The 11358-nt window shown below is 28.9% G+C and overlaps 1 protein-coding gene across 1 annotated transcript; it reads left to right on the forward strand.

Moving 5' to 3' along the window:
- Positions 1-5251: 5251 nt before the first annotated feature.
- Positions 5252-8635, forward strand: LOC120079493. The gene is made up of 2 exons (XM_039033696.1): positions 5252-5848; positions 8235-8635. The coding sequence occupies exons 1-2, from the start codon at positions 5363-5365 to the stop codon at positions 8319-8321; spliced, it is 573 nt and encodes a 190-aa protein (XP_038889624.1). The 5' UTR covers positions 5252-5362; the 3' UTR covers positions 8322-8635.
- Positions 8636-11358: the final 2723 nt, after the last annotated feature.

An 11358-nucleotide genomic window follows, 5' to 3' on the forward strand; every position in this document is an offset into this window, starting at 1 on the left:
ATTTATACTTGGATCTTGCTAAGAAAACTTGCATACACCACCACCGCAGTTTACACCATTATTCCATCGCATTAACCACGCATCAACATACCATTTTGAGGATTTGTCCGATTAAGGAGTTGGGAACATAGCTACACAAAATGGAATTCACTCATTTCCATCTTTAGGGTAAGTAGATGAATTACTCATTCAAGCACTGACTCTAGGTCTTGAACAATAGGGCCCTTCCCTTTCATTGGCCCGAGAGGGTTTTGTTTATGGTAGGATCATAATCAGGTTGTTCATTAGAGGATCAGTAGAACTTAAGAAGTAAGAGATAATTACAGAGGCAAAATAGTAATTTGACCCAGTTGTAGTAACGAACAATTCGTGAAGGGTTGATTTACTGATAATTGGTTATATCCATGGACACAAAAATATTCTACAATGCGAAGAGTGCAGATGTAATCTTTAATGGAGTGACCCACAGTTAATGAATGTTGATTAATTTAATTAAAGAGTTTAATTCATTAATCTTAAATCATTGAAGCTTCTAATATGTAGGTTCATTAGGTCCCCTTACTAGCTCACTAAAGATAAAAAAATAAGAAAAGGAATATTTAGTTTTGGAAGAATTAATTGTTCAAATTATAAGGGAATTTATTTTAATTGTATACGATACAATTAATAAAATGTATATAGATACATTAAAGTTTATTTTGAATGAGATTCAAAATTGAGCTATATAATATGATAGAATAATATATTTGAATAAGATTCAAAAATTAAATTTTATGAATGAGATTCATATTATAACTATAAGTTAAATTAAATATGAATGAGATTCATACTAAAACTATATGTTAAATTTAATATGAATGAGATTCATATTAAAACCATAGGTTAAATTTGATGTGAATGAGATTTATATTAAAACTATAGTTTATGAGAGCTAAGTTCATTTGAATATGAATCAAATATAATATTAATTAAATATGTGATATTTAATTCATTATTATTAATTAATAGGGGTAATTAATATTAATTAAATTAAATATGATCTAATTTAATTTAATTAAATGTTAACTCCCCTGCAACAATAGGGGCAGGGGAGTTAATGTGAGAGTGTAGGGAATTATCTCCCCTTTCACTGGTAGTTTTCAAGGAAACAAAGAAAAATTGTTCTTCTTGGAACTCAACTCTCACACTCAATGCTCTCTCAACTCTCTCTCAATTTTTCATCACTTAAAGTAATGAAATAATTGTAAATATAGATATTAGACCCAAAATATTAGTAGATATGACATAATGTAAAAAAAATTACAAATATGGCCAAATTTAAATAGTCTATCAGTGATAGACCATATTATTGGTAGGAGTCTATTAGTGATAGACCATATCACTGGTAAGAGTCTATCAACGATAGAAGTCTATCGCTGATAGACTTGGTTATTATTCCTAAAAATGCTACCAATTGCAATTACCTTAAAATCATTGAGAAAAGGTTTCTCTTTTAACTTCTTTCCAATCTTCGAAATGGTTCCCACAAACCTTTTCCTTACTGGAGAATAGTGGGGAAGATCTTGGTGGTGGTGTCCTATTTGAGATTGAAGAAAAGTTGTTGAGGTCGTGATCACAGCGAGGATTTGGAGAAGATATTGAAGAAAGTCTTCAATCTCTGAAAATCTTCTGTGTATAAAGCATGCTTAATTAAATATGTTTAAAGTTCTTTGTATTTTCTGTATATTCCAAACATAAATTAAAAGCACACACGTTCATGCGCTTTTATACGAGATTTTATCCCTTTAGTTATAGTGAGGTCAATACGATAGGGAGTTGGGCTACTTCTGTAAAACACTCATAAAAATGAGATATGTGTGCATGGCCTTCTAAAGCACAAACTAGACTAGAATTTCTAAATTGGCTTGTATTATGTGTCGTTAAATGGAAGTTTGATTTAAAGGACCTAGTTAAATTAAAAACTCCGCTCATTGTAGCTTATTGAAATGAATACTTATTTTTCACTTAGTGAAGGTTTAAGCCCCGAAGAAAAAATTTAAGCTACATGGATGGAGGTTAAGCTTTTTTATTCTTTAAATTGTCTTCTTCCGAGAGATGGCCAATACAATTGTACAGAAAAACCTTATCTACACATAAGTTTTGCTTTCAAAACATCGATTTCAAAAGGGTTTGAGTCGATGAAATTCATAAGTTAGCTTAGGGCTCGCATGCTCTAAGGACATTGTTCCACAAATGGCCCTTAATGCAAATTACAAGTTTTCTCAAACCCTATTTTCTTGCTTACCATTTTTGTTATGGTTGATTTTCGTTTGTTTATATTATTCCTGCATAATTAGTTTTCACAGATTTAATTAATAATATTTTTCCAACATAATCAATATTGATAACTTAATGATTATTGACACAGATTGCTTTAAGATCAAAGCTCTTGAGATAAAGAACGGGCTCTTGGCCCAAGATTCGAACACTACACGAGAGAGGATGATCAATCCACTTGAATATTTTGCATGAAACAACACATGAATCGCACAATTCAAGAAACTCCTCTGTCTAAACTTGAAAGAAAAAACTCAAAGGCCAAAATTCAATTCATCTTCCACTATTTAAACAAAAAAAAAAAAAAAAAAAATCTAATAGCAAGACTTTAAATAGCTTCCCAATGAAGACGTAATGCCATATCTCTGGTCATAATAAAATGATGAAAACATGCCTACTTATAAATTATATAAATTATAATTTGATGCCCTGAACGACTTATATCACAAATATTAAATTATTTTAGAAAAAATTAATTGCATAAAAAACTTACTATTTTAAAAATGTGTGATAAATATTTCATGTTTACTTTTTCTCACATACCTAGTTGTATAGTTTTAAGGGTGCGTTTAGCATTGAGTTGAACTAATAATAATCATCTCTATTAATAATCATTGTCTGTGATGTAGAGTTGAATTGTGTTGGTCTGAAAAGTGTGAGTTAGAGTGCAGAGTTGAGTTTGGTTGAGTTATGGTTATATTGTGCATTTTTTGTAACCTAAAAAGTATAAATTCTTTTATGACTTTTTTCCTTCTTAACTTTTTGTTCCATCATTTAATCATAAGAATACTTTCCTAAACTTCTAACACTCATTTAAGATGTAAACTCAAGAATTTCAAATATATTTTACAATTTTCTAACCAGTATTGCACTTGATGTAGACAAAATACTATTTATTTTATAATCAACAATTGACATAGTTATAACATATTTTTATGAAAATTCATTAAACAATAATAATCTCATGTAAGAAATAATATTACGTGAATAGGATTGTTTTCAAATATAGGAAACTGAACTAAAATATTTACAAATAATAGCAAAATTTCACTGTCCATATGAGATAGACCGCGATAGACTACTATTTGTATTTATCTGTGTTATGATAGATACAGATAGTAGTCAATTGCGGTTTGTCATGCAATAAACTGTGATATTTTGCTATTATTTGTAAATATTTTCAACAGTATTATCATTTAAAATAATTTATTTCTAAAATTTATAAATATAATGCTTATAAATACTTTTTCTAGAAAATAATATCAAGAATAAACTAATAGTAGTAACATTTTAAAATTTTGTTAAAAGTATGTGGACTACAATGGAATAACATTCAAAATACAAGAATCAAAATGATTTTTTAACCTAAATTGATTTTCTTTTTTAAGTAATACATTTGCTAACTTTAGGACTAAAAATTGAAGTTTTTATTTTTCTTTGTCAATTGTGCTAATGCAAGTGTTCTTAACTTTAACGAGTCTCAACTTTTAGTTCAACAACTTTAATACATATTGTGAAGGGCTCTTTTTAAATATAAAAAAAAAATTAAAATATTTACCAGATATAACAAAATTTTAGAACTATCAATGATAGATACTGATATAATAATAGACACGGATAGGATTCTATTAGTGTCTATCATTGATAGTTCTAAAATTTTACTATATTTTATAAATATTTTCAACAATTATACCATTTGAAATTATTTTCAAATTATGAACCTCTATTTCTTTTTGGTAGAAAGATATATGCTAATTAATCTTCAACATTAAATATTTAGCATGTTGTTTCAATTGATTTTTATTCTTTATCTTTTGAATGAATTGAGTTTCATCTTCTACTCTAATAATTTTCACTGAACTCTCGTTAGTGTGTATTGCTTAAAATGTTAATTTATTACTTAAATAATTTTTTTGCTATAATCTTATTAAGAAACTTACTAAGTTTCAATTAATATCCATGATTTACAATATATTTGTAAATTCGAGACATTTATTGATATCGACATCAATAATTTCAACATTAACATATATTCTTTGGCATCTGCTCTAACATAAAATAAACATGAAAATAAACTGGATACATATAATTTTTTAAAGAAAAAAGAAACTGATACATGTGGAGATGATTGACGAAGTTGGTTACTTAAGGTGATCGTCGAAGTTAAGGTGTTGAGGTGGTCTTTACTGGAGTTTATCATCGGAGGTGGTCTTCACCGAAATTTTTGTGAGAGCCTGAGAGGTCGTCTTCATCGAAATTGGTGATCAGAGTTGGTTGCCTGAGGTGATCGTCGGAGTTGGCTGCTGGGGGTGGTCCTTGCTGAAGTTGATCATAAAAAATGGTCTTCATAGGAATTTTTTTGGAATTAGAGTTAGACAACGGAGATAATCAACAAAGTTGGTGTTCAGAATTGGTCGCCTGAGGTGATGAAGTTGGTTGCCAAAGGTGGTTCTCGCTAGAGTTGATCATCTGAGGGGGTATTCACTAGAATGGCTGTTGAAGGTGGTCTTCGTCCGATTTGTTGTTAGATGTGGCTGTTGGAGTTAATAACCAGAGTTGGCAGCGTGAAGGTAGTCATTGAAGTATGTCACCGAAATAGTCAATAATAGTCACTGATAGATGGAGTCATTCGAAACATTTGAGGGAGGAAAAACTAAAAGTAACCAATCCAACTCCATCAACCTATCAAGTTGGTGGGTTGGATAATTTTACCAAATAATCTAACTTAAATTAGTGAGCCAAACACCTCTCATACATATTCAATTTTTTTTTTTTTTAAAATACTAGTTATTCTATTAGAAACAAAATTAAAATTTTATCAATTTTTAAAAATTTCAAATGTGTCAAATACTTATTGGATACAAAAATAAAAACTTCAAGCATTTATTAGGAAAAAAAAATGAAAATTCCGATATTTAAATCTCAAAAATATCCCCTGAAAGGCAAACAATATCTTTTATCTTCTCTACAATATTCATCTTCTACCATTTTCTAACACAAATATCTCTGTTCCCATAACACACACATAAACACAAACACCCAAGAAATGGATGATTCCGAAGAAGCTCTAAATCAAAATCCCGACCCGATTCGGCCCGAAAATTTCCTAGTAATTAGAGAAAACTATTTTGTTCATGAGGAATCCCCTGTTTTTCCCCCGATTCACCATGAAGATTTGCCAGTTGGAAGTGTTTCGATAGCCTCCGACCAATCGGAATCATCGGAATTATCGGAATCATCATCGGCTCCAACGACTTCGGATTTGCGATGGAGAGCCGTTGTGGGAGAAGCTATTTTGAGGAGTTGTGAGATGTTTAAAGCGAAGGTGGTTTCTGGAATTGTTGGATTTGGATCTTACGCTGTGAGACTATGCTCTGTTTTTCCGGTTACTGCAATGGCGGCTGTGTTGGTGATTTTGGTGTTTTTGTTGAAGATGAAGATGAAGCTGCGGCTGCCATGGCGTCCACGATCTGTCGCTGTGAGTAGGGATAACGAAGACCGTTTGGTTCTTCTTCTTCAACACAAGGATGAGGTTCGTTATTCGATACCTTAATGCTAATGATCGGGTTATAAATTAAGTTTTATCACTTTTAAAATATCTGTTTTTAAATATTGAAAAATAAATCAAAATATTTATAAAATATATCAAAATTTTAAAACTATCAATGATAGACGTTGATAGACAACTCCTATCAATGATATTGATAGCCAGCGTCTATCATTGATAGTTGCTGATATATATGGATAAAAGTTTATCGGCAACTATATAGTTCTAAAATTTTACTATATTTTGTAAATATTTTCAACAATTTTACTATTTAAAATAATTTGCCTTTAAAATATTGTTTTCTTAGAATTTGATTAAAAATTCAAGTTTTTAAAAATTACTTTGTTTAGTTTTCAAAATATGGATTGGTTTGTTAAGTCATTGGTAAAATGTAGATAATAAAATAATTAATTTAGAGATAAAAGTAGATTTATAGGCTTAATTTTTAAAAACAAAAATAAAAAACTAAATGGTTACCAAGCTGGTCTTAATAAGAAATACTATAATTAGAAAATTATGAGAAAAACAAGTATAATTTTTACAAATGTAAAATAAAAAGAAATTGGTATGAAATGAGAATTAAATTATAAATTTAGTATTTTTACATTGGCGCTCTGTCTATTTGAATTTAATCAATTTTTTAAAAATTTACAAATTTATTGATAACAAAATTGAAAAGTTTAAGTTTCATTTTACATAAAATTGTATAATATCCAAATTTATATCTAATAGATCAATTACTTTTTTAAATATTTCAAATTTATTATAGACCTATTAAACATAAAATTAAAGTTTATGTAACGACATTAAATTGAAAGTTTAGATACTTATTACACACTTTTAAAGATTAAAAAACTAAATAGATATAAATTTCAAAGTTAAGCAACTCAAACTTTTAATTTTATGTCTAATAGATCTGATTGGATATTTAATACGTCTCTAAACATTCAATTTATGTTTATTAGATATCTAAATTTCTAATTTTGTATCTAATGGATTTTTGAATTTTCTAATATTTTTATGGTAATAAAATTGAGAGCTCAAAGTTTGGTTGGTGACAACAAATTCAATGTCATTAGGTTTGTTCATTTTAAAAATGTTAAATAAGTGACTTATTAAATACAAAATTGAATGTTTATGTATTTATTAGATACTTTAAAAATTTTATTATGTATTAGGTACAAATGTTTCTTAATAGACTAGTTAGATATTTAGGGTCATTTGAGAACTATTGAAAATTGGGTTTTGATTTTTAGTTTTTGAAAATTGTGCTTGTTTTCTTACAACTTATTTACCATGATTTTTCATCTTTCATAACTAAACATTTGAATTTTGAGCGAAAGACCAAAAAACAAAAACAAGTGTTTAAGTTTGGTTTTTTATATTTTATTTTTTAAAACTAAGCTTATAAACACCACTTTCATTTATTGTTTTCTATATTCTATTGACGTGTTTTTAAAATCAAAATCAAATTTTGAAAACTAAAAAACTAGTTTTCCACAAACTTGTTTTTGTTTTTGAAAATTGGCTAAAAACTCTAATGTCTAGATGGAAAATAGGAAAACAATGAGTAAGAAATTGTGAGAAAACAAGCACAATTTTTAAAACCAAAAACTAAAAATCAAATAATTATCGAGCCTAATTCTTTTAGTTTTCAAACCTTTTCTTTTTTAAAGACTTCTAAAAAGTAGATAATAAAACATAGAAATCATGGATAGAGATAGTGTTTATATTTTTAAACACAAATTACATAAAATCAAATACTTATCTAATATGGTTTTAGGTTTTTAAAATTTTCAGACCTATTCGACCAAGAACTACTAAACTTGTAATTTAACATTTTTTTAGTTTTTAAAATTTTTTTCATTTTTTTAAATAATTGGTAAAAGAGTAGATAATAAAGAAAGAAATTTGGGGGTGAAGGTAATGTCTAAGCTAAATTAAAATAAAAAAAAGTCAAATGGTTACCCGAAGAGACCTAAAACATTAGGAAAACAGGAGCGTTTAGGGATGAGTAGGATTTTCATTTGAGAACATTAAAGTTATTTAGGATTAAATAATCTACAAATTAGATACTAATTAAGTTTAGGGTTGTTTTCAAATATAGAAAAATGAACCAAAATATTTACAAAATATAGCAAAATTTTAGAATTATCAATGATAGACACTGATGGACTTCTATCGGTATCTATCAGTGACATTGATAGATATTGATAGGTGTTTATCAACGTCTATCATTGATAGTTCTAAAATTTTGCTATATCTTGTAAATATTTTCAACTGTTTTACCATTTGAAATAATTTCCATTTATTATTTAACAAACCTTCACCTATTTCATTTGTTTATTATCTACTTATTTTTCATTATCAGAAAATCAGTCAACTCTTACTTCAAATTGCTGAAATGAATGAAACACTATCAGCTCGTCGAAAGGTTCCTGTTGTCAGAATTAAATGACAAAAACAAGCCTTAAAATCGTTCAATTATTCCTTGGGGGAGTTGGTCAATTTTGATGGCATTGAGTTTAGAATATGCTCTTTCAAAAGGAAAGTATATATATATATATATATTATTGAAACTTGTAATAGCATTTGTACATTTACTTTTCTTTCATGTTAAATCTATAACATCCATGTACCTTACATTATTTATAGCTTATAAGAACAATATACCTATACCTAAAAGAGTTTTGAACTTAAGGTGTAAAATAGATTTAATTATGCTAAATGTTTGTTGATGAGAGTGTTAATGTAAATTTCCTTATTTTGCTATTGCAATTGTGTATGAACTTCATTGTAATTTTCCTTGTATAATAAAATATTGATTCAATCAATAATACAAAGGCAAAATTAATAGTTTGTTGGGAATATTGACTTGTCATAATATTAGCCTTTTGCTTAATAGTTTACAAGTGTTTAATTCTCTAAGATCTAAAAAGGTTTTTCTTTATTTAATTTAGATCTAAAGTGTTTTCTATATTTAATTTAGATCTGAAACGTTTGTTGTATTTAATTCAAATTCGAAATGTTTTTTGTATTTAATTTAGATTGAAAAACGTTTTCGTTTGGATTCATATAAATGGTTGTTTGAGTTCTTCAATAGAGCTCTTAGTTTTTTGCTATGTTTCTCTTAGTTTTTTGCTATGTATTTCTTTCTATTTTTCATTTTTATAGTATGAGCAAAGTTTCCACTTGATTTCAATCATTCTTAAATGAGTGCACGTCTGAAGATGGTGTCGTGTTAACTTTGGGGAGCAACTTGCAAGAAACGATTTAGCACCAATGTTAGTGTCATAATTTTCTTTGAATGCAGGAGTTATTCCATGGCACGACAATCGATTTGTTCTATACGCAATTTCTACTATTTTAATTGTCATCTCATTCATCCATATCAGTTTTTAACAGTCCGACCAATATTCTATTAGTTTAAAGTTAAGTTGCTATTTATGATTGTTTTGCAAAAATCTGATAGTCTAAACTGTATTGGATTAAATAAACATTCTCTCCACATTTGCGAGACCAAAATAATATTTTCCTAATACAAATAAACATTAGTATAGAGCCCTAAAGAGGGTTTTTCAGTTATCTACTATTGGAAAAATATAGAAAATAAAGCAGTGAAACAAGTTGCACAAGAATTCTAAAGCCAGACAAATTAACAACCAAAAAGTTAATAAAAAGAGATAAGTTTGAGAAAGCCTATGATTTTGGGTCGAGGTGCGTTGTTGAACACGGTCCTCAGAGAAGATGTGTCGCCACTTGCATTGAGTATTTTGATACTTCACTCTCAAGATACAACACCCTTCAGAAAAGCTTGTGTGCAGCTAAGCAATCTTACGAATTTCTGTACTTGTAGGTCACAAAAGACCTTTTGGAATCATATTATGGGAGAAACAAAGTTTCTGACCATAAAACTATATGTCCATCTCATAGAAAAAGACAATTAAAAGTTTAGAAAATCCTAACCACTTTTAACACAAGAGGGAGAGGAAAACAGACTTCTTCTCATCCATTAACTAACGTCTTAGAATAAAATAAATAATTAAGATAAAATATAATGAAATAAAATAAGAAAATCTTTTAAAATATCCAACAATCCTCAACATAATTTAAGATTTTCAAAACATATCAACTTCTTTTTAAAAGAAAAATAACAAATGTGAGCATTTTTACTATGCAATAGGTGTAGGTACCTTCTAGGTTTGAACCCCACTTAATGAAAATAAGTATCCATTTGAAGCAGCAACAATGAATTGAGTCTTGAACTAGGTTCTTTAAACCCAAATTTCTACTTATCTCACACATAGTACAAGCCAAATTAGAAATTTTAGTTTGTTTTGCATTTAGATAGTCATGCACACATTTCCTATTTTCATAAGTGTTCTAAAGTGTAGGCCCACCCTCTATTGTAGCGATCTCACTACAACACCCGCATAGGTGAAACCTCCCAGGGTTGTTTGTGACCAACACCCTGCATATGACATATGACTTGGTTTTCTTTAGAGATCAACTCTTCTTGCTCGTCACATTATGAGCATTACCACCCTAGAAATGGGACAAAATTTGTTTTACCTACTAATGCTCTCATAATCACACTCCAATTTCATTATTACCCATTGAACTTCTTTCATGGGATCTCCAATTTTTTAGGTTAGATGTCCATTATGGTGACAATATTATGGGCTTTGGTCCCATTCTTTTGGATGATTCATAAATTCGCTTGCGCGCTAAACCTTTTGTGAAGGTCTGCTAGGTTCTCTTCAGACCTGTAAAATCAAGAGAGATCACATACCATGAGATAACAATTACCCAATAGAGTTATGTCTAAATTTGATATACTACTTTTTCCATTATCTATTTCATTACCAACCCTAACTAAAGTAGCTTGACTATCACAATGTAAAGGCATAGCTGAATTAGAAATTAAAAAAAATAGGAATATAAAAAATTAGACATTTTAACCATTTTGCCTCCTTATTCGTTAAATCTAAGGCAATAAATTCACCTTCTGTAGTGGATCTAGAAATTTATAGGAATGTATCAGCAACCGTAGAAGCAACAAGGATCATTAAGCATTCTAATTCATTAATTTTGGCAAAATATAAAGCATGCTCTTGCAGAAACAAGTGAGTTTCGTGACATACCTTTCTAGAACTTCTTCAAAGTTCAATCTCCAGCTGCAATCTTCTCCAAATCTCTTTGCAGACCACCTCAAGATCTTTCTCACTATTCTCTTGGTACTTTAGATTGAGTTGTGGGACTCAAAACAAGCTTGAATCAAGGTGTTTTGAGAAGTACTCACAACAGTAATCTTGTTGAAGAACACTTTCTTCACCACGAATTTTTAGCTAAAATTCTCTCGATTGCATGCCTCAAATTCACTACAATCTCTCCAATATATTGCAGTCCATCATGCAAGAAATGAGTTGCAGCTCATGCTTAGAGTAATTAAAGACAATGGTAATAGATCTTGTGTGAGCAAGTAGAAAATGGAT

This window comes from Benincasa hispida, chromosome 6 (genome assembly GCF_009727055.1).
Source record: "Benincasa hispida cultivar B227 chromosome 6, ASM972705v1, whole genome shotgun sequence".
NCBI classification, from domain to species: Eukaryota; Viridiplantae; Streptophyta; class Magnoliopsida; order Cucurbitales; family Cucurbitaceae; genus Benincasa; species Benincasa hispida.